At 43.5% G+C, this 21166-nt stretch overlaps 2 protein-coding genes and 1 long non-coding RNA gene across 5 annotated transcripts in view; 2 read left to right on the top strand and 1 right to left on the bottom strand.

Annotated features, from left to right (window-relative positions):
- Positions 1–21166, bottom strand: part of LOC109026221 (uncharacterized) — a 45293-nt gene that overhangs the window by 10352 nt on the left and 13775 nt on the right. The window lies entirely within an intron of this gene.
- Positions 1886–21016, top strand: LOC101129974 (zinc finger protein 852). Of its 2 annotated transcripts, none has more exons than XM_063703732.1 (4): positions 1886–1976; positions 9722–9813; positions 10117–10243; positions 12149–21016. In XM_063703732.1, the coding sequence occupies exons 2-4, from the start codon at positions 9799–9801 to the stop codon at positions 13597–13599; spliced, it is 1593 nt and encodes a 530-aa protein (XP_063559802.1). In that variant the 5' UTR covers positions 1886–1976; positions 9722–9798; the 3' UTR covers positions 13600–21016. The 2 variants fall into 2 exon arrangements, with proteins under 2 accessions (XP_063559802.1, XP_030865693.2); XM_031009833.3 differs by having other exon boundaries at positions 12146–21016.
- Positions 1895–21166, top strand: part of ZNF445 (zinc finger protein 445) — a 71268-nt gene continuing 51996 nt past the window's right edge. The window contains exon 1 of one of the 2 annotated variants that reach the window (XM_063703730.1): positions 1895–1976. The gene's annotated coding sequence lies outside the window, so the exon portion shown is untranslated. The remainder of the gene's footprint in view (positions 1977–21166) is intronic. The other variant, XM_063703731.1, reaches the window with a different exon arrangement.

Below are 21166 nucleotides of genomic sequence, written 5' to 3'. Positions count from 1 at the left end.
TATGTGAATCCCCTAACAGACCAGTTTTTCCTGCAAACAGGAGATTCATAGCAACCATTCAGAAAGGGCCCAGTTAACCCCAGTCAGCATAAGGAAGGCCCCCTCTGCTTTAATCCTTAAAAGAAAAGTAACCTGATGTTAATCAATCTATTTTTTCTATTGTTTGGTTTTGTTGTTCCCACCTTTAAAAACCCACTGTTCTGCTACATGCTGTTAGTCTACTTTATAGAAGTTTTTACTATTTTGTACCTGCTTCTCCAACTCATAATGTTACACAGCCTCTCCAAGTTGTAGCCCAAGAAGCAGCCTGCTCTTTCTCGTTCTCTCTCTCTCTTCCTTCTCTCTTTCATTCCTTTTCTCTCTTTCTCACTTCCCTCCCTCCCTTCCTCCCTTCCTTCCTTGGGTCTCGCTCTGTCGCCCAAGCTGGAGTACACTGCCCCAATCATAGCTCACTGCAGCCTCCACCTCCCCGGCCCAAGCGATCCTTCCGCCTCTGCCTCCACAGTAGCTAGGACTACAGGCGCACACCACCAAGCTCAGCTAATGCACTTTCTGGTCTGAGTTTTGACCCTCATCCTAACCTGTTGTTCTTTGAGTACACTCTGGGCCTTGATGCGTTGGGTCATTCCTGCTTTCCCAGGTGGTAACCGTTCCTGGGCAGGGATTTTAGTTTTCTTTGGAATCTTGCCCTCCTCACTATACTGCCCACAACCTTCTACCCCTAGCTTCTGGGATCTCAGCTAGGAGCCATGCTATCCCCAACTCTCCCTCTACAGGGACGTGGGACGGGAGAGCTTTTATGAAGCACCGTAGTGAAAAGACCAAAAGATTTGGATTCAGTGGCTATTCCAGTTACTGACTCTATTTCCTTGGGCAACTCAAATCAATGCATGGCAGCCAGTGTGTTATGAGCTACCGGAAGTATACAGAAAAGTACCAGAAAAAATACAAGCATTATCATCAGTCGCTGTCAATTAAATAACTCTGTTACATTTCAACACAGTGTTCGTAACCACTTGACATTGATGTATTTGTGTAATTTCTATTATTTGTTTTTCCCACAAAGCTGTAGCTCCCTCCAAAGTGGGCAATTGAGTGTCTTGGTCAGTCATGTGCAGCCTGATGACCCTTGAACAGTTGCAAAAGTGCGCCTAGGGCTTGTAGCATTTACTTAAAAAGGGATAATGAACTCTCACGGCCAGTGCTGGGCTTATTGCCTTGTTTGGGAATTTCTCCATTCAAGGGTTTTATGTTTGGGGATGTGCTGGCCCTATTTTTTTGTTTGTTTGTTTTTTGAGAGGGAGTCTGGCTCTGTCTCCCAGGCTGGAGTGCAGTGGCACGATCTCGGCTCCCTGCAACCTCCGCCTCCCAGGTTCAAACGATTCTCCTGCCTCAGCCGCCGAAGTAGCTGCGATTACAGGCGCCGCGCCACCACACCCAGCTACTTTTTTTTATTTTTAGTAGACACGGGGTTTCACCGTGTTAGCCACCGATCTCCTGACCTCGTGATCCGCCCGCCTCGGCCTCCCAAAGTTCTGGGATTACAGGCGTGAGCCACCGCGCCAGGCCGCTGGCTCTATTTTCACCGCTAGCTTTGGATCCCTTTCTTCCCTGAAGGAAAAGAGGCCTCCAGGGCAGCCGTGCAGAACCGATGGGAGGGATGTAGGATAATACGCCAAAGCCGATAGAGGTCTGGAGCGCGCCTGGGCATCAGAGCGTGGAAGACAAGTGTCCAGCGGAGGGAGGCGACGGATGTTGGACAAGCCCCGCCGCCCGCCGCCCGCCGCCCGCCGCCCGCCGCCCGCGGCCCTGGGGCCAGGGAGAAGCAGAGATGTTGGCCCTCCCAGTTTCCTAGAGAGGCCGCGGAGGGCCCGGGGAGGCGACGCGCGTGCGCAAATGGGGAAGCTGGGAGGTAGGCGCGGGACGGTCTGCTGCGGTGGCGGCGTTTGGATGATTGTCTTTCGGTGGCGGAGTCGGTGAGCGGCCCGGCGGGGCGCGGGGTGCGGAGCGGGGGCGGCTGTGCGTGCGAGAGTGGCAGGCGAGGCCGGGCCTGGAGGCTGCACCCGGGGCGGGGGTCTGGCCGTGGATCCCGCCCGGCCGCGCCGAGGGCATACCTCTTCGCCCTCCGGGCGTCTGGGGCAGAGAATCTGGAAGATCCCCGGTTTCTCCTGGCTTTATCTTTTCACCCAATTATGCGAATAAAGCGTACTTATTAGAGACAATTAGATAAGTGGAAGAAAAGTGAAAGTAGCCACCGTCCGGAAATCTGTCTCCAGGTCTCCTGACATTGAAAACATCTGGCATAGACTTCTCCCTTTTTGTCTTATTTCACTTCCTGGCACCTGTCGCCGTCTAACATAGCATGTATTTGTTTATTGGTTATCTTCCCATAAGCCCCTTGCCAGGGCAGTGCTTTTTGTTTGCTTTATTAACTGCTGTTACCTTAGTGTATGGGAAATAGTAGGTGCTCCTAGAAGGTGTTTGTTAAATTAATGAAAGAAGGAATATCTAAACTGGGAGACAAGAAGAATTGACAGTTTTTAATGTCTTTTTTTTTTTTTAATAGCCCATTGCCAAGTTAAGAATGTAAGAGTGACCTTGAGCCTGGAACATTTCCTTGCAGAGTTAGAGCCCTCACAGCTTGTGCTGCTGCATTTAATGCCTTGTGTCTTTCACTGTTTCAGGCTTCATGTGTACTCCTTTGTTATGTTTAATCTCTTAAGTCAGTGGCCTTCATTCATTCTCTCAGCTTTCTGTATTTCACACCCCATAGGAGTGGGGAGGGTGGATTGAGATCTTTCTTCCTTACTAAGTGGGGTGTGTGCATCACACCAGCCCTATTGCTGTGGAGTGGATCTGCCGGCTGTGGGGGATCTTTGCATTGCAGGAGGCTGGATCTTGTTCCCTGTTTCTCCTTTTGCTGTAAGTATACGCTGTACCTCTTGGGGCCTGATGTGGTTGGTATCTGTCCTCAGCGACTTCAAATCATGTGCTATCCCTTCCTTGGATGGCCTTTTAATCTTGGCAGCACAGCCTGGCCACCTGGTGAATAGTGGAACAGTCATGGTGATGCATAAGGATCTAGTATGTTCCTTTTAGGTGCTGTATGGTATTTCATCCCATAAAAATGCTACTTTTATTTAGCCATATTGATGGACAAGTAGGTTAAATCCAGTATTATGTTATTACAGAGAATATTCTAGTAAATACCTGTGTAAATGTCTGAATACCCGTGCAAGTGTTTTTCAGGGCAGATTCTTACAAGTTAAATTCCTGTAGCTTAAGGAATATGTCTTTTTAGTTTTACTGTGGACTTTCAAACTATCCTTCCTGTTGGCTATTACATTTCCACATCTATTAGTGGTTTGTGTTTGGTGGTTTTTTCTTTTGCTTTTCTTTTGGACAGAGATTTTTTTCATATTGATGTATTCAAATATATTCACTCTTTTCATTTTGTTGTCTTAAGAAATTCTTGGTTACACCAGGGTTCTTAGAGTCTTTATGGTTTTTTTTTTTTTTTTAAGCTTTTAGCTTTTTTTTTTTTGAGACAGAGTCTCAGTCTGTGTCACCCAGGCTGGAGTGCAGTGGCACGATCTTGGCTCACTGCAGCCTCTGCCTCCTGGGTTCAAGCAATTCTCTGCCTCAGCCTCCCCAGTATCTGAGATTACAGGCGCCTGCCACCGCATCTGGCTTTTTTTTTTTTAAAGTAGAGATGGGATTTCACCATCTTGGCTAGGTTGGTCTTGAACTCCTGACCTCGTGATCCACCCACCTTGGCCTCCCAAAGAGCTGGGATTACAGGCGTGAGCCACCGCACCCAGCCTTTTAGCTTTGTTTTTTAAGTTTATTTTTTGTGTGATTTTACTTACTATTTTTATTTGCCTAGCCAATTGTCCCAACACAATTCATTGACTAGTTTAATTTTTCCCACTGACTTGTAATGCTACTGTTACCAACTCTCAAGGGGAGTCGTTTGACTTCAGTGGGTCCTTTACCTGTCTGGTGGTGTTCATGCCAATAAAATGAGACCAAGTTTCGTTAAGCAGTGCAGAAACTTTATTTATTGATGAAGGAATGGAGAAGGAAAAGCTCATGCTCAAAGTACCCTCCTCTGGGTGTGGTGAAGAGGGATTTTTAAGGTCTCTTAGGGCATGTAGTGGGGCAGGGATCCTGGAAAGAGGTGGGGCCCTATGGGAAGAACTGGAGTGTGCTCAGTCTCATTCTTTTTTTTTTTCTTTTTTTTTTCTTTTGCGATAGAGTTTCGCTCTTGTTGCCCAGGCTGGAGTGCAATGGCTTGATCTTGGCTCACTGCAACCTCCGCCTCCCAGGTTCAAGCAGTTCTCCTGTCTCAGCCCCCCAAATAGCTGGGATTACAGGCATGCACCACATGCCTGGCTAATTTAGTATTTTTAATAGAGATGGGGTTTCTGCATGTTGGTCAGGTGGGTCTTGAACTCCTGACCTCAGGTGATCCACCTGCCTTGGCCTCCCAAAGTGCTGGGATTACAGGCATGAGCCACCGCGCCTGGCCAGTCTCATTGTTTCTTTTGTACCCAGCACTATATGTGCCTAGCAAAGTGTATTTCTCCCTTCTAGGTGGAGATTTTAATATGGTAATGAAGCAAGGATTCAGGTCTGGGTAGCACTACTGAGCTAAGTTCTCCTTTGTGGTTACTGATATTTAGCCTTTGTCTCTCTAAGCAAGCACAGCTGCTGGCACAGGTTAATTTTACAGGTTCTGGGGCTCTTTTTAAAAGAAGGTCTTGCTGCTGTAAGTAGACAGAGAGGGCCTCCAGGGATCGTAGGAATTTAATCAACTTGAGCAATCAGTCAGTTTTACAGCCTTCTGCCCTGCAGCCTGTTTCTTCCTAAACCCTGTGTGGATTGCAGTCACCTAGTTAGTTAAAACCAGCCCCAGGCCGGGCGTGGTGGCTCACGCCTGTAATCCCAGCACTTTGGGAGGCTGAGGCAGGTGGATCACAAGGTCAGGAGATTGAGACCATCCTCGCTAACACAGTGAAACCCTGTCTCTACTAAAAATACAAAAAAATTAGCTGGGCGTGGTGGCAGGTGCCTGTAGTCCCAGCTACTCAGGAGGCTGAGGCAGGAGAATGGTGTGAACCTGGGAGGCAGAGCTTGCAGTGAGCTGAGATCGCGCCACTGCACTCCAGCCTGGGCGACATAGTGAGACTCTGTCTCAAAAAAAAAAACAAAAAACGAAAAAAAAACCCAGCTCCTGACAGACCCCAGCAACTTATAGATGAACCTGAGTGAACTTTTCTCATTACCATGCTAAAGTCTCCACCTGGGGAGTAGCTATAGCTTCATTACCATAACACATGACGTATGTGCTGGCATAATGACTCACTGCGTCTGTACCACTGGGACCCCTCCTATACATGGGATGATGTAGCCTCTCGCCTCTCCATTGCTCCATAAAATTCTCCTATTACTTTCCCTTGGAGAGATGCTGCTTTGGAAAATACTCCCAGTGTCCTCCTTACTTACACCAAGTAATAAAACTCCTATTGATCCAAACTTGCATTCTCACAAACAGTCGTTTGTTACTCGCCAGGTGAATGAACCCCATTTTTTTTTTTTTTTTAGGTAACACTGTGGTGACATTATCTCTGTCATACATCAAACTTACAAAATTGGCTGGGCATAGTGGTGCATGCCTGTAATCCCAGCTTCTTGGAAGGCTGAGGCTGGAGAATCACTTGAATCCAGGAGACGGAGGTTGCAGTGAGCAGAGATTTCACCACTGCACTCCAGACTGGGCAACAGAGCAAGACTCCATCTCCATAGAAACAAAAAAACAAAACTTACATATGTGTATAAGCCTGTGTCAGGATTCTGTACTTTTCCTTTTATCTACGGTTTGCATATTTATATTTCTTCAGTAATATATGCTGTTTTAAGTACTACAGCTTTATATTAAGCCTTATTGTCTGGTAGAACAAAACTTTCCACATCTAAAAAGTTTTCTTAACTATTATTTTACTCATTCATTTGAATTTTAGAGTATGCTTATCAAGCTCTATGAAAAATTACATTGTGGTTGGCTGGGATTTTGTTGACTTTGCATGTTAATTTAGAAAAAACTGACATCTTGAAGGAGTGTTTTCCCATACAAAATGTATTTATATCTGTTATGTCTTTAGGCAGGGTTTTCTATTTATCCACTAAGGTCTTGTACATTTTTTATTGGCTTTATTTCTGAGTACTTTATATTTTTGTTGCTATTGTATTAATTCGTTTTCTGATTGGTTGCTATTGTGTTGGAAAGTTATTGAGTATATATGATTATATATTCAATCTCCTGAATGTCTTATGACATTCTGTTTTTTTGGTTCATTCTGTTTAATTTTTTAGGTGATGTTTCATATCATTCATGCGTATATTTGCTTTGCATCTTTCTTGTCTATATTCTGCATTTTTTTTTTCTGGTCTAATTACATTGTCTAGGATTACAATGTTTGATTGTTCCTATTTTTAATTGCAAAGGGTGTGCACAAAAAGAAGATATGGTTATTTAATTTTAAGAGAATACCAATACTGTAAATAGCTTTATGCCAATAAATATGAAAAGCTAGATGAATACTTGGATTGTTTCTTCCTTTTTACTATTATGTATAATGCTACTATGAACATTTGTGTATGAGTTTTTGTATGGACATCTATTTTCTTTTATCTTGGGTGTATATATATAGGAGTAGAATTGCTAGGTCAATTAGTAAATGTATGTTTAAATTCGTGAGGAACTGTCAGACTGTTTTCATAAGTGTATGCATCAATTTACATTTCCACCAGCAGTGGATAAAGTTTCAGTATCTCCACATTCTCACTGATTTTTTATTTATTTTTTTGAGACAGAGTCTTGCTCTGTCCCCCAGGCTGGAATGCAGTGGTGTGATCTTGGCTTACTGTAGCCTCGACCTTCCAGGCCCAGGCCATCTTCCCACATCAGCCTCCTGGGTAGCTGGGACCACAGGTGCGTGCCACCAGGCCCAGTTAATTTTTTGTATTTTTTGTAAAGAGAGGATTTTGCCATGTTGCCCAGGCTGGCCTTGAACTCCTTCCTGGACTCAAGCAATCCACTCACCTTGGCCTCCCATGATTGCTTGTTATTATCGGATTTTTGTTCTAGCCACCTTACTGGGTGTGAAGTACTATCTTATTGTTCGGTTAATCTGCATTCCCTGATGACTATCCTGTGTACTTATTAGACATTTTAATATTTTCTTTGGAGAAATGTCAATTCAGACCCTTTGGCCATTTTCATTTTTATTTTTGAGATGGAGTCTCATTCTGTCACTCAGGCTGGAGTGTAGTGGCGCAATCTCAGCTCCCTGCAACCTCTGCCTCCTGGGTTCAAGTAATTCTACTGCCTCAGCCTCCTGAGTAGCTGGGATTACAGGTGCCTGCCACCATGCCCAGCTAATTTTTGTGTTTTTAGTAGAGACGAGGTTTCGCCATGTTGGCCTGGCTGGTCTCAAACTCCTGACCTCGGGTGATCTGCCTGCCTCAGCCTCCCAAAGTGCTGGGATTATAGGCGTGAACCACTGTGCCCTGGCCCTATTTTAAAATTTGTTATTTTTTTCTTTTTATTATTGAGTTGTAATATATAAAGAATATAAATATATATTCTCTCTATATAAAGAATATAAATATAGGCTAGGCGCGGTGGCTCACGCCTGTAATCCCAGCACTTTGGGAGGCCGAGGCGGGCGGATCACGAGGTCAGGAGATCGAGACCATCCTGGCTAACACGGTGAAACCCCGTCTCTACTAAAAATGCAAAAAATTAGCCGGGCGTGGTGGTGGGCGCCTGTGGTCCCAGCTACTCGGGAGGCTGAGGCAGGAGAATGGCGTGAACCCGGGAGGTGGAGCTTGCAGTGAGCCGAGATCGCGCCACTGCACTCCAGCCTGGGCGACAAAGCAAGACTCCGTCTCAAAAAAATAAAAAATAAAAAATAAATAAATAAATATATATATATATATAAAAGAATATAAATATATTGTTTATATATTCCAGATACAAGTCTTTATCAGATACATGATTTGCCAGTGTTTTCTTCCAGTCTGTGAATGCCTTTTCACTTTCTTCTTTTCTTTTATGCACAAGAGGTTTTCCTTTTGGTAAAGTCCAATTTATTTATTTTTTATTATTTTTTCCTTGTTTTAATATGATTTTGGTGTTTACAAATCCGTTGTCATAAAGGTATAAGTCACAAAGACTTATACACAGGTTTCTTGTAAGAGTTTTAGAGTTTTAGTTCTTTTTTTTTTTTTTTTTTTGACCTAGAGTCTCGCTTTCTTACCCAGGCTGGAGTTGAATGGCGCGATCTCGGCTCACTGCAATCTCTGCCTTCCACATTCAAGCAATTCTCCTGCTTCAGCCTCCCAAGTAGCTGGGATTACAAGAGCCCACCACCACGCCCAGCTAATTTTTTCTATTTTTAATAGAGACGGGGCTTTGCCATGTTGGCCAGGCTGGTCTCAAATTCCTGACCACAGGTGATTCACCCACCTCGGCCTCCCAGAGTGCTGGGATTACAGGCATGAGCCACTGCACCCGGCAAGTTTTAGTTCTTACATGTAGGTCTTTGATTTTTTAGAAGTTATTTTTATAGATGGAGTGAGGTAGAGCACCATCTTCATTATTTTGCAGGTGCATATCCAGTTGTCTCAGCACCATTCATTGAAAAGATCATTCTTTCCACTTTGATCTTGGCACCATTGTAAAATAATGACTAAAGATATATAGTTTATTTCTGGACTCTTAATTCTAATCCATTGAACTGTATGTCTGTTCTTATGACAGGAATACAATAAATTGAAGACTGTTGTTCTGTAGGAAGTTTTGAAATTGAGAAGTTTGAGTCCTTCAACTTTATTCCTCTTTTTCAAGAAGAATTGTGACTGTATGGTTCTCTTGAGTTTCCACATAAATTTTAGGATCAGCTTTCGACTTCTAAAAAGATGCCCCCTGGGAATCTGATAGGGATTGTGTTGAACCTGTAGATAAGTTTTGGGAGTATCCATGGGACTTGTGTTTGAAGAAAAGAGAGGAATTAAAATGTTTTGGCCAGTGTGTGAATTCATTGACATAACTTGGGAAATCCAGAGAGGAAGGTAGTAAGAACATGCATTTTAGACACTGAACTTGAGGTGTTGCAGGACACCCAAGTGAAATGTCCCATAGGCAACAGGAGGCATGTGGTAGGGGTCTAGGAGAGAAGTAAGAACTGTGAGAGCAGTATTAAAGCAATGAGAGTTGGTCAGATTGCTGACAGAAAAAACAAGGAAGCACTAGGGTCTGAGTTGCAAGGAGTATCCATAATGAGAGGGCAGGAGCAGGCATGAGGAACCACAACTGTGAGGGGAAAATCAGGAACCACAGCTGTGAGGGGAAAATCAGGGCTGGCTGGTGCTAGGGAAGCCATGGGAGAGAGAGTGGCCAGAATAGCTTCCTTGAAAAAGGTTGAAGAGAGTGAGGGCTTGGAGGAACACCCAGTTCTCAGCTTGATCCGGGACCTTGTACTGTACCCTCCAGGGAAAATTCACACCACTCTTGGGATAATGCCTTATGGAAGAGGTTAAGAGTCAATGTGTGTGGAGGTGCCTGGGTTCTCTTGAATCCACTTATTGGGAATATAGATCTTATGGGAGCCGGAAGCAGGGCTTGTCCCACTCATAGCTTTCTTTCCTCCCTCAGCTCAATGTGCTTCTCCAGTTCCTACCCTTCCTCAAGTGGGGAACTCAGGAGACCAAGCAGGGGCAACTGTACTTCGGATGGTCAGGCCCCAGGTGAGCTTGGTTCTTTGTGTTTTTACCACGTCCCCATGAGTCTGGTCCAAGAATGGCTAGAGGTCTCACCCCCAGGACTCTGCCCCATCTAAGACTATTCCTGTGGCTCTCCTGCCTCATTGCTTCCCCTGGAGGTAATGGACTCTATCTTGCCCTGGACTTGTCCTTTTCGAGGTGTCATCTCAGCTCCTCTCTCCCATACTTTTGCCCACGAAGAGGCCATACCCTGTGCCCTCTGTACCCTTGATGACTCTGCCCTTCAGGGTGTGAATGTTCCTGAGCAATCGGAGCTTGTCATTCCAGGATACTGTGGCGTATGAGGACCTGTCTGAGGACTATACTCAGAAGAAATGGAAAGGTCTCGCACTCAGTCAGAGAGCCCTGCACTGGAACATGATGCCAGAAAATCACTATAGCATGGCCTCCTTGGGTAATGATTCTGTTTCCTAGTCACTTAGAGTCTGCATGCTGCCATCCTCTTTTTTATATTCCTTTTCTTTTTAAACTTTTTACTACGAAAATTTCCAAACGGAGATAAGCTAGAGTGAATAAGAGTCAGTGTGTATGGAGCTGCCTGGGTCCTCTTGAATAGGGACCCTCTCTGCACTCAGCTTGAACAATGATCAGCATTCTCTTCACCTCATTATTGATTGACATAAGGTGGTTTAGGTAGGGTTTTTTTAGTTGTAAGGAATAGAGAGCCACTCAAGTTATTGTAAGTAAGGAGCTGTGAGTAATAGCCTTAAAGGAATGAGAACCCAGAAGAAACTGATCGCTAGACCAGACTGTGGGAAGTAGGGCCTTGACTCAGGGCAGCCTGGGAGCCTGAACAGCAAAAGCAAATGCATGTTGATGCCTGTGTTCTGGTGTGAATGTAATGCAGCTGCTTGCAGTGTATCTGTTTTCTCTCTGCTTGTACTCCTCCTGCTGCCCATTTTCTTCACTGTGAATCTTTTGTCCTTTCCGTAGCTCTTTCCTAATTGTACTTCCTGTTCCCTTATATTTGTTGCTTGCTGTGTCTCCTAATGGCTTGGCTTCTCTCCATGTATCACTTCAGATTCCATTACCACTCGTAATTTTGCCCTACTTCCAGTTCCAAATTTCCTTAGAGACAGATTCGCATTGCTATAGCCATTACTCATCATCTCGGTTGGGCAGAGCTTTGGCCCAGGCCATGGCAGAGGCTGAAGACTAACCTACAGATAAGCTGCCCTTGGGTCTGGTACCTGGTACTGGTCCAATCACTTGCAGTCCATCATGGGATGATGTTCAGGATCACTTGCCACAGAGCATAGTTGCCTAAGTGTTCCTCTCTGCAAAGACTGGGGCAGTGCAGTTTCCTGGAAGGGTTTCTTGGCAGCGCAGGTGCTGTGATTGATGCATATAGGGCAGTAGCCAACTCTGGAAAGGGTGGGCTTAGGAATCTTTCACCCAGACATCTTAAACTTTCCATAGGCTAACTGACATGATGGCTGTAGCCCCAATTCAGATGTGATTGAAAGGAACCCACATTTTGGTGTTTTTCCATGGCCATGATTACTCTGCCTTCTCCCAGATTTTATATTCAGAATTCCAAAAGGCAAATATTTACCTGATCATTTCCTTTATATTCTAGATAATCAAAGGCATTTTAATTTATATTTCAAATGATTGATGTCCCTGTTATCTTTTCTGGGAGTGTACAACTGGCTCCTACCAGGCCAGTGCTCTGAGGGCCAGTGGCATCCCCACTTTTAGAACTCTGCTGTCTTCTTCAATACTGCTGTCCAGCTTTTCTCAACTGATAGCTTCTCCAAATCTTGTTACTGTCCTGTCATACAACATCTCTCCTTTTTGTATGCTTTCCTAATCATACACTCATAGTAGAAATTTCTCAACTCATTCCCATCTTTTCCTTGTCTCTTTCTTGTATTTGACTTGAGGTATTTGCCAGCCTTCCCTCTCCCAACATCTTTTCTGAGAACCATGGAACCATATAATGTCATGGTTGGAAGGGAACTCAAAGTTTACCATTTTGCTAAAGAGACATAGTGTGAGAGTGACTTTTATAAGATCACAGCATGCTTTGCAATCCAGTCTCTTGCTTTCCAATGACCCTTCTGACTTGGCTATGCTGGCTCAATATCTTTTTTCCACCCTCCTCCACTGACCATCTTCTTCTTCCTTGTTTTTCTATCCCTAAGATACAATTGAGCATTTTGCTCTTGTTCTCAATGTGTCATCTCATTTGTTAACCATAATGTGACTTTTTTTCAGGTACATTAGCTCTTTATGATTCTGTTTCTTCAACAGGAAAAGAAATGAGTAAAAGTTGTCTTATTTTTTTTGGCAGCAGGTAGGAACATGATGGAGAGTTCAGAGCTGACTCCGAAGCAGAAAATTTTTAAAGGATCAGAGTCATCTAATAGCACATCAGGGGGACTCTTTGGGGTGGTTCCTGGGGGAACAGAGACTGGAGATGTTTGTGAGGATACCTTCAAAGAGTTAGAAGGACAACCCTCAAATGAAGAAGGGAGCAGACTAGAAAGTGATTTCTTGGAAATAATAGATGAGGATAAGAAAAAGTCCACAAAAGACAGATATGAGGAATATAAGGAAGTTGGGGAACATCCACATCTGTCTTCCAGTCCTGTTGAACATGAAGGAGTTTTAAAGGGACAGAAATCCTATCGATGTGATGAATGTGGCAAAGCTTTTTATTGGAGTTCGCACCTCATTGGTCATCGGAGAATCCACACTGGAGAGAAACCCTATGAGTGTAATGAGTGTGGAAAGACCTTCAGGCAAACCTCCCAGCTCATTGTTCATCTCAGAACCCACACAGGGGAAAAACCCTATGAATGCAGTGAGTGTGGAAAGGCCTATAGGCACAGCTCCCATCTCATTCAACACCAGAGACTCCATAATGGGGAGAAACCCTATAAATGTAATGAATGTGCAAAAGCTTTTAATCAGAGCTCCAAACTCTTCGACCACCAGAGAACCCATACTGGGGAGAAACCTTATGAATGTAAGGAGTGTGGGGCAGCCTTTAGTCGGAGTAAAAATCTTGTTCGACATCAGGTTCTGCACACTGGTAAGAAACCTTATAAGTGTAATGAATGTGGGAGAGCATTCTGTTCCAATAGAAATCTCATTGACCATCAGAGAACCCACACTGGGGAGAAGCCTTATAAATGTAATGAATGTGGCAAAGCCTTCAGTCGGAGTAAATGTCTTATTCGACATCAGAGCCTCCACACTGGGGAAAAGCCATACAAATGTAGTGAATGTGGGAAAGCCTTCAATCAGATCTCTCAACTTGTTGAACATGAGCGAATTCATACTGGAGAAAAACCATTTAAGTGTAGTGAGTGTAGTAAGGCATTCGGTCTGAGTAAATGTCTTATTCGGCACCAGAGGCTTCACACAAGTGAAAAGCCCTATAAATGCAATGAGTGTGGAAAATCCTTCAATCAAAACTCATACCTCATTATACACCAGAGAATTCACACTGGTGAGAAACCCTATGAATGTAATGAGTGTGGGAAGGTCTTCAGTTATAATTCTAGTCTTATGGTACATCAGAGAACCCATACTGGGGAAAAACCCTATAAATGCAATAGCTGTGGGAAAGCCTTTAGTGACAGCTCACAGCTTACTGTGCACCAGAGAGTCCACACTGGAGAAAAACCTTATGAATGTATTGAGTGTGGGAAAGCCTTTAGTCAGCGTTCCACTTTTAATCACCACCAGCGAACTCATGCTGGAGAGAAGCCCTCAGGTCTGGCTCGGTCATCTTCTTAAGGTATGGTTTTCTGAGACAGACAGCAAAGACCTTTGAGTTAAGCTGTCTTTATAAGAAGGATGTTCATCATGGTCTCCTTGGAGACCACTAATCACAGTGGAGACCATACCTACTTGCTTTTCCTTGGGTCACTAAGGTGGGAGAGTAGGTGCAACTTAGTCTGATCCTTACTTAGTAGGAAATTGGGGATTACATCTGCCATTAACTTGTAGGTTTCCTTCTTTCTCTTAAAAAACTGTTTAAAACTCTATCTTGTTAGTATGCATTCCATAATCAGATTCTGCATTTCTCAAGAACAGCAGCTATATTACCTTTATTCTATTGCAGTTCCTCCACTGAACCATTTACGTAAAGTCACTTTTTAAGTCATTCTGCAAGATTATTCTTCCCTGCTCCTTGGCTATCTCCTTCCACAGCTACTTTAAAAATTTGTGCTGTAAGCTACATCCTCTCATCATTTTTGTGTTTTCTAGCTAGAAAACTTTTTCTTCCTGTTTGCTAATCACTTCCTTCACAATGTTCAAGATTTATGCCATTTCTGAAAGACTTTCTTCTTCAAATAGTTTTTTGTTTCTTTTATACCTCTATTGATTTGGCCTTAATGCTTTAAATTAGCTGGTGCTACGATGTGTAACTGTTAAATGTTTTTGTAAATTGTTCTTAACTTACAAGGTGATATGCGTATCACATATGTACAAAGTATACACATATATAGTTGTGTATGTGTATACTTTTTTTTTTTTTTTTTTTTTTTTGAGACAGAGTCTCAGTCTGCCTCTTGTTGCCCAGGCTAGAGTGCAATGGTGCAATCTCGGCTCACCACAACCTCTGCTTCTCGGGTTCAAGCGATTCTCCTGCCTCAGCCTCCCGAGTAGCTGGGATTACAGGCATGTGCCACCATGCCTGGCTAATTTTTTTTTTGTATTTTTAGTAGAGATGGGGTTTCTCTATGTTGGTCAGGCTGGTCTTGAACTCCCAACCTCAGGTGATCCGCCCGCCTCGGCCTCCCAAAGTGCTGGGATTACAGGTGTGAGCCACTGCACCCAGCCTCATATGTGTATACTTTCATACCAGCTTGTAAGCTTCTGAGATCAGGTATGGTATCTATTTCTTTATATACATAATAGTTTGAATATGCTAGTTCTTAAGTTTTAAAATTCAAATTGAGCCATCATAAACGTGGGCACAGGCTCCCGTCTCCCTCCCATTACACTGGACTAGAAGCTTCTAAAGAAGGAAGTGGCATCATAATATATCACATATAAAGGCTCACTGATATCTTCTACTTGTAGCCCTGGAAGTCTTACTACTGGTACTTCAGCCTTGAAGAGCTAATGGATTTGTGTGTGAATGAGTGTCTGTTTATCTAGGTATTGGGTTGGGCAGTCATATCCTACTGATAACATGCTTTGAGCTGCACACTTACTCCATTTCTGAACTATTTGACTGCATCCTGCTTCCTAAATAAGTTATAGTCGGCCAGGCGCAGTGGCTCACGCCTGTAATCCCAGCACTTTGGGAGGCCGAGGTGGGCAGATCACTTGATGTCAGGAGTTCGAGACCAGCCTGGCCAACATGGTGAAACCCCGTCTCTACTAAAATACAAAAATTAGCCGAGTATGGTGGTGCGCACCTGTAATCCCAGCTACTCGGGGGGCTGAGGCAGGAGAATCGCTTGCACCTGGGCAGAGGTTGTAATGAGCTGAGATTGTGCCACTGCACCCCAGCCTGGGTGACAGAGTGAGACTACATCTCAAAAACAACAAACAAAAAAAACCTTACAGTCAAAATTTACTGCAAGAAGACTTGACTTTCATGGCTGTAATATAGATGATTGAAAGTTTCAGCTAGCAGCATTCCTGGATGATTGGAATTGAGAGTGATGAGGTTTTTGGTAAAATAGTAGTATCAAACTAATCTGCTTTCCATATCAGCTAGTCCTTTCTCACTACAACTGCTGTCTTAATTTCAAGATGAGAACTGTGCCTTAATTATCTTCCAGACCGTCTTTCCTTCTGCAGTCATATGTCAGTCCATGAGCTTGAACCACCTTTCCTTCCACCCTTGCAATAATGGCCCAGTGCCGGTGGACCTTTTACTCTAATGTTCACCCTGTTCTCTTTCCATCCCCCAGACTTTTTTTTTTTTTTTTTTGAGACGGAGTCTTGCTCTGTCGCCCAGACTGGAGTGCAGTGGTACGATCTCAGCTCACTGCAAGCTCTGCCTCCCAGATTCATGCCATTCTCCTGCCTCAGCCTCCCGAGTAGCTGGGAGTACAGGCGCCGCCACCAGGCCCAGCTAATTTTTTTTGTATTTTTAGTAGAGATGGGGTTTCACCATGTTAGCCAGGATGGTCTCGATCTCCTGACCTCGTGATCTGCCTGCCTCGGCCTCCCAAAGTGCTGGGATTACAGGCATGAGCCACCGCGCCTGGCCTCCATCCCCCAGATTTCTTAACAGGCTGACAGGATCCGCAGTATGACAAAGGTGGAGGAGGAGGCTAGAGGGGCAATGTCAGTCATGTAACCTGGAGGGGTGATTTTGTGTGCTGTGGTGTATGTTTCAGACAATGCAGGAGAAAGGAAAGAGAGTTGAGGATCAAGAAAATTAGAATTAAATGTGATTGTTGGGGGGATGTCTCAGACAAAGTTAGAAAGGATTACTGGGGGCCTTAAGTTTTTCAGGGCCTTTTGAAATTTCTAAACTTGTCTGGGCACAGTGGCTCATGCCTGTAATCCCAGCACTTTGGGAGGCTGAGGCAGTCAGATCACTTGAGTCCAGGAGTTTGAGACCAGCCTGGCCAACATTGTAAAACCCCGTCTCTACTAAAAATACAAAAATTAGCTGGGTGTGGTGGTGCACACCTGTAATCCCAGCTATTCAGGAGTCTGAGGCAAGAGAATCACTTGAACCTGGAGGGCAGAGATTGCAGTGAGCCAAGATCACACCACTGTACTGCAGCCTGGGCAACAGAGCGAGACTCTGTCTCAACAACAACAACAAAACAACAAACTGGAGCTCATGACATGGCTGGAATTTTACCATTTGTGAATATGTATTTTAAATGTTTTCAGCTTGTTTTTTTGTATTTTTTTCCATTTTCTTTTAAAAGATATGCAGATAGGACTTTTTCCTCTTTAACTGTCTTATTTTGGGAGCCCCCAGATTTCAGGGAAGAGCCCCACACTATATGAGCACATGAGTTGGACATTTCTGGTTCCCCGCCCTGAGTTGGACATTGCCAGTCATGTCTGCAGAAGAACCATCCTGCCTGTTGGAAGCTGCAGTTTTACCTTCTGGTTCTTGTCTGCTCATCCCCTACCATACTAAGCCTCCAGAGTGTGGGAATGTGCACCATTTCCTAACTATATTAACTCACTACCACCAGTCTGGTGTGGGTGCTCAGTACAAGTGAATCCTGAAAAAGCCTCAGGCTCTTGGATGGAGGAAAACTGGCTGCATTTGAAAGCCATACTTCAATTTCTATTGGTCACTGCTAGTATAAACTTTAATTATTGATTTAAACAAATTTTATCTGGATCCAATTATGTTGATAAATTATTTTTAGGTTTAATAATTTGTTAGATTCATTTCCTAGCTTTTCTAGGTTTAGAATAAATAATGATTTATTTGTCTTTTAATTTGATGTTACTTATGTTGTGCATTAGCAAGAACTTCAGAAAACATGGAACAGTAGATGTCTTTCTCTTAACTCTTGGGGGAATGTTTTTAGTATTCTGCAGTTTCATATCGTGTTCATTGTTGGATTCTGATGTTCTGTTGGATTTAGGAAGTCTCCTTCTAATCTTATTTCTAGAAGAAGCAGTGTAGTTTAGTGGTTAAGAGCACAGATTTTTGTTCCCAGTGCCCTAGGTTCAAATCCTGAGTCCACCACTTTGTTAGGTGTGTGATCCTGGGCAAATCACTTACCTTCCTTGTATCTTATTCCTCCATCTATAAAATGGAGCTACCTCATAGGGTTGTGAGGAATACATTATTGTAACAATGCTGGGCACACAGTGCACAGTTTCCCAATTATTATTATACTTACAGTTTTGTTTTCTGTTTTTTTTTTGACAAGGTCTCCCTCTGTTGCTCAGGCTGGAGTGTAGTGATGTGACCATAGGTCACCTCAGCCTTGAATTCCTGGGCTCAAGAGATGCTCCTGCCTCAACCTCCCCTATAGTTAGGAATACAGGCATGTGCCACCATGCCCGACTAAGTTTTTATTTTTATTTTTTGTAAACATGGGGTTTCACTATTTTGCTCAGGCTGGTCTTGCGGTCCTGGCCTCAAGCGATCACCCTGCCTCAGCTTCTCTAAGTGCTGGGAATACAGGTGTGAGCCACCATGCCTGGCCTATACTTAAAAAGTTTTTATTAGGATTGGTTGCTATATTATATCAAGTTTAAAAACTCCATCGTAATTTTATGAGTTATGGTTTTTTCTTTTTGTAATTCATTTTCTTGACAAGTTTGCAAATATTTGCAATTTCCTTGTACTTTTCAAGTAAAATCTATTTGTTCATAGTGAGTTTTTATTAAGTACAGAAGTAGATTCAATTTGGTAATGCTTTGCTAGCTTTGCAAAAGAATTTGGAAAAAATTTTGTTTATCTTATTGCTATGGAGAGTTTGTATAACAAGGGAATTGTTCCTTAAAGGCTTGCTAAAAGTAACTGGGCCTGGTTCTTTGGGTGAGGGGATTGGGAGGGATATATCTTTAGCAACTGTTTTAGTCAGTTTGAGCTATTATAACAAAATACCATAAAGGATGGCTTAAACAACAGACATTTATTCCTCACATTTCTGTAGGCTTCATAATTCAACATCAAGATGCCAGAATGGTTGAGTGCTGGTGAGGGCTCTCTTCCTGGTTTGCAGATGGCCCCCTTTTTCCTGTGTCCTCAAATTTCAGAGAGCAAGAGCACTGGTGCCTCTTCCAAGTCTTTTAAGGGCATTAGTGAGAGTGACGGCCCCATTCTCATGACCTACTCCAATCCTAGTTATTTTCCAAAGGCCCCCCACCCCCAAATATAACATTTGGGGTTAGGGCTTCAACATAAATATTCATTCTATAACATTCCACTCTTAGCCACTCTATTCATATCCTTACATACAAAATAAGTTCATTCCATCCTAACAGCCTCCAGAGTTTTAACTCATTCTAGTATCAACTAACATTTAAAGTCCGAAGTCTCATCTAAATATCTAAATATCTAAATAAAGGCCGGGCATGGTGGCTCACGCCTGTAATCCCAGCACTTTGGGAGGCCGAGGCGGGTGGATCACTACGTCAGGAGTTCGAGACCAGCCTGACCAACATGGTGAAACCCCATCTCTACTAAAAATACAAAAATTAGCTGGGCGTGATGGTGTGCACCTGTAATCCCAGCTACACGGGGAGGCTGAGGCGAGAGAATCGCTTGAACCCAAGAGACAGAGGTTGCAGTGAGCCAAGATCGCGCCATTGCACTCCAGCCTGGGCGACAGTGAGACTTTGTCTCAAAAATATCTAAATCAGATATGGGTGAGACCCAAGGTTTAGTTTATCCTGAGGCAAAATTCCCCTCCAGCTGTGAACCTATGAAACCAGACAAGTTATGTGCTTCCAAAATACAGTGATGGGATAGGCAGGATTAGGTATTCCAATTCCAAAAGTGAGAAATTGGAAGGAAGAAAGGGATGATGAGGCTGGGTGTGATGGCTCATGCCTTTAATCCTAGCACTTTGGGAGGCTGAGGTGGGAGGATTGCTTGAGTCCAGGAGTTCGAGACCAGCCTGGGCAACATAGGGAGACGTTATTTCTACAAAAATAATAAAAATAATTAGTCGGGCATGGTGGCTTGAGTGTGGTAGTTCGAGGCTACAGTGAGTTGTGATTGTACTGCACTCCAGCCTGGATGACAGAGTGAAACCCTATCTCAATAAAAAATAAAAAAGGATGGGGGAGCAGGGGGATGATGGTCCTATGCAAGTCTAAAACTTAGCAAGGCACGTTTCATGAGATCTTAGGCTCATGAATAATCCTCTTTGGTCCTATACTGTCCTCTCCAGGACCCCCTGGGCGGTGGTCCTGACCCGATAGATCTGCCAGGCAGGGGTGACTCCCCCGTGGCTTTTGTTGGAGACCATCTGGCCTGTGGAAACTGGGGCAGTATCCCTCATGATCTCTGAATAGCTAAGAGAAGAGTCATTCTTGTATGGAACAATGGACATTCACAGCCTTCCTCATCCCTGGCTTTGGACTTCAGATACAATCATGTCAGAGCTAAGGGCTTCAACATATGAATTTTGGGGGCACAGTTCAGTCCATAGCAATACTTCCATTCCCCCTGACCTGCAACATGTCCAGTTACTTTGAAAAGTACTTGTCATCCACTATATTAATAACGTGCTCATTGCCAGCCTATGAAACAAGTTGACCACTCCATACATAAGGTCATAGATAATATAACACATGCAGGTTGAGTTGTCAGCCCTGATAAGATCCCAGGACTTGCCCAACAAGTGCAGTCCCTGGAGCTACCTGGTCCAGTAATTAGAGGAATATTCCCGATAAAGTCAAAAATTGTCCTTGGCAGCCCCCACCTAAAAGAAGCTCAATAGCTGGTATGCCTGTTTGTCTATTGGAGATAACATATATCACATCTGAGTATTATTTTGCCTCCTTTAGTTAAAATTACCCACAACACAGCCACCTCTGAATGGGGCCCTCAACAACAGCAGACTCTAGAGGCCTACTATGCATTAACATGGGCCTGACATTAATGTAGGCCCATGGAACTATAGGTCTCATTGACTCCTACCCATACAGATTGGATACTGTGGCAACAAGAGACTGCTATCAGGATGCACCAGGCCGTTGGGTTTTGGACATATAAATTACCCAAGATGGTTGCCATATACATTCCCTTTGAATGGCAGCTACTAGCCTGCTATTGGACTCTAATGGAAACAGAACACTTGACCACTGAAGCACTGTATGTGACCTTAAGACCTGAGCTGTCCGTCTCATGCAGGTATTATTAACGAAAAATAAAAATGGAAGCCCCAGTTTAGAAATACCCTAAGGCTGACTACCCGCAACCGTGTAACCAAAACAAATAATTCTGATTTTCCTGAAATACTGTTTCTGATCATAAATGAAATGCAAAATGTAAGCTTTACATCCTTGCCAGCATGATTCACTGAAATTAAACCAATCAGCTATAGACCAACAAGCTTAAACAGCTCAACTTGCCCTAAAAAGAATGTATAACAGCCAATTATAAAAAAGGTCAAAATATTCCCCCCCTTTATGCATTATAAACTGTGTTGTAACTGCTGTAAGATTAATTTCTTACCACTTGATTTGAGTCTTCTAGATTGTGGTCTGTACTTCTTGTTTGAACAATAAACTTTTAAATTTTTCTTTATCTGATTTTATTTTTTTCACAGTGCTCACTAATCCTAATAGAACACGACAGGTTCAGCCAAGTACCATCATTAAATGGAAATGTTACATATAAGATGGAGCCTGATTGGGATCCCAGGGGATCTGCCAACTCCATGAAGTAACTGTCTTG

The sequence above is a fragment of the Gorilla gorilla genome, chromosome 2 (genome assembly GCF_029281585.2).
Source record: "Gorilla gorilla gorilla isolate KB3781 chromosome 2, NHGRI_mGorGor1-v2.1_pri, whole genome shotgun sequence".
NCBI lineage: Eukaryota > Metazoa > Chordata > Mammalia > Primates > Hominidae > Gorilla > Gorilla gorilla.
The sequence above is the reverse complement of the archived record's forward strand: the minus strand, read 5'-3'. Positions and strand labels throughout refer to the sequence as shown.

What these genes read in the sequence shown, in the direction of transcription:
- LOC101129974 (XM_031009833.3), top strand. An exon ending in CTATAGCATGGCCTCCTTGG is followed by an intron (nt 10,244 to 12,145) that starts GTAATGATTCTG and finishes TTTTTTTGGCAG; the next exon opens with CAGGTAGGAACATGATGGAG.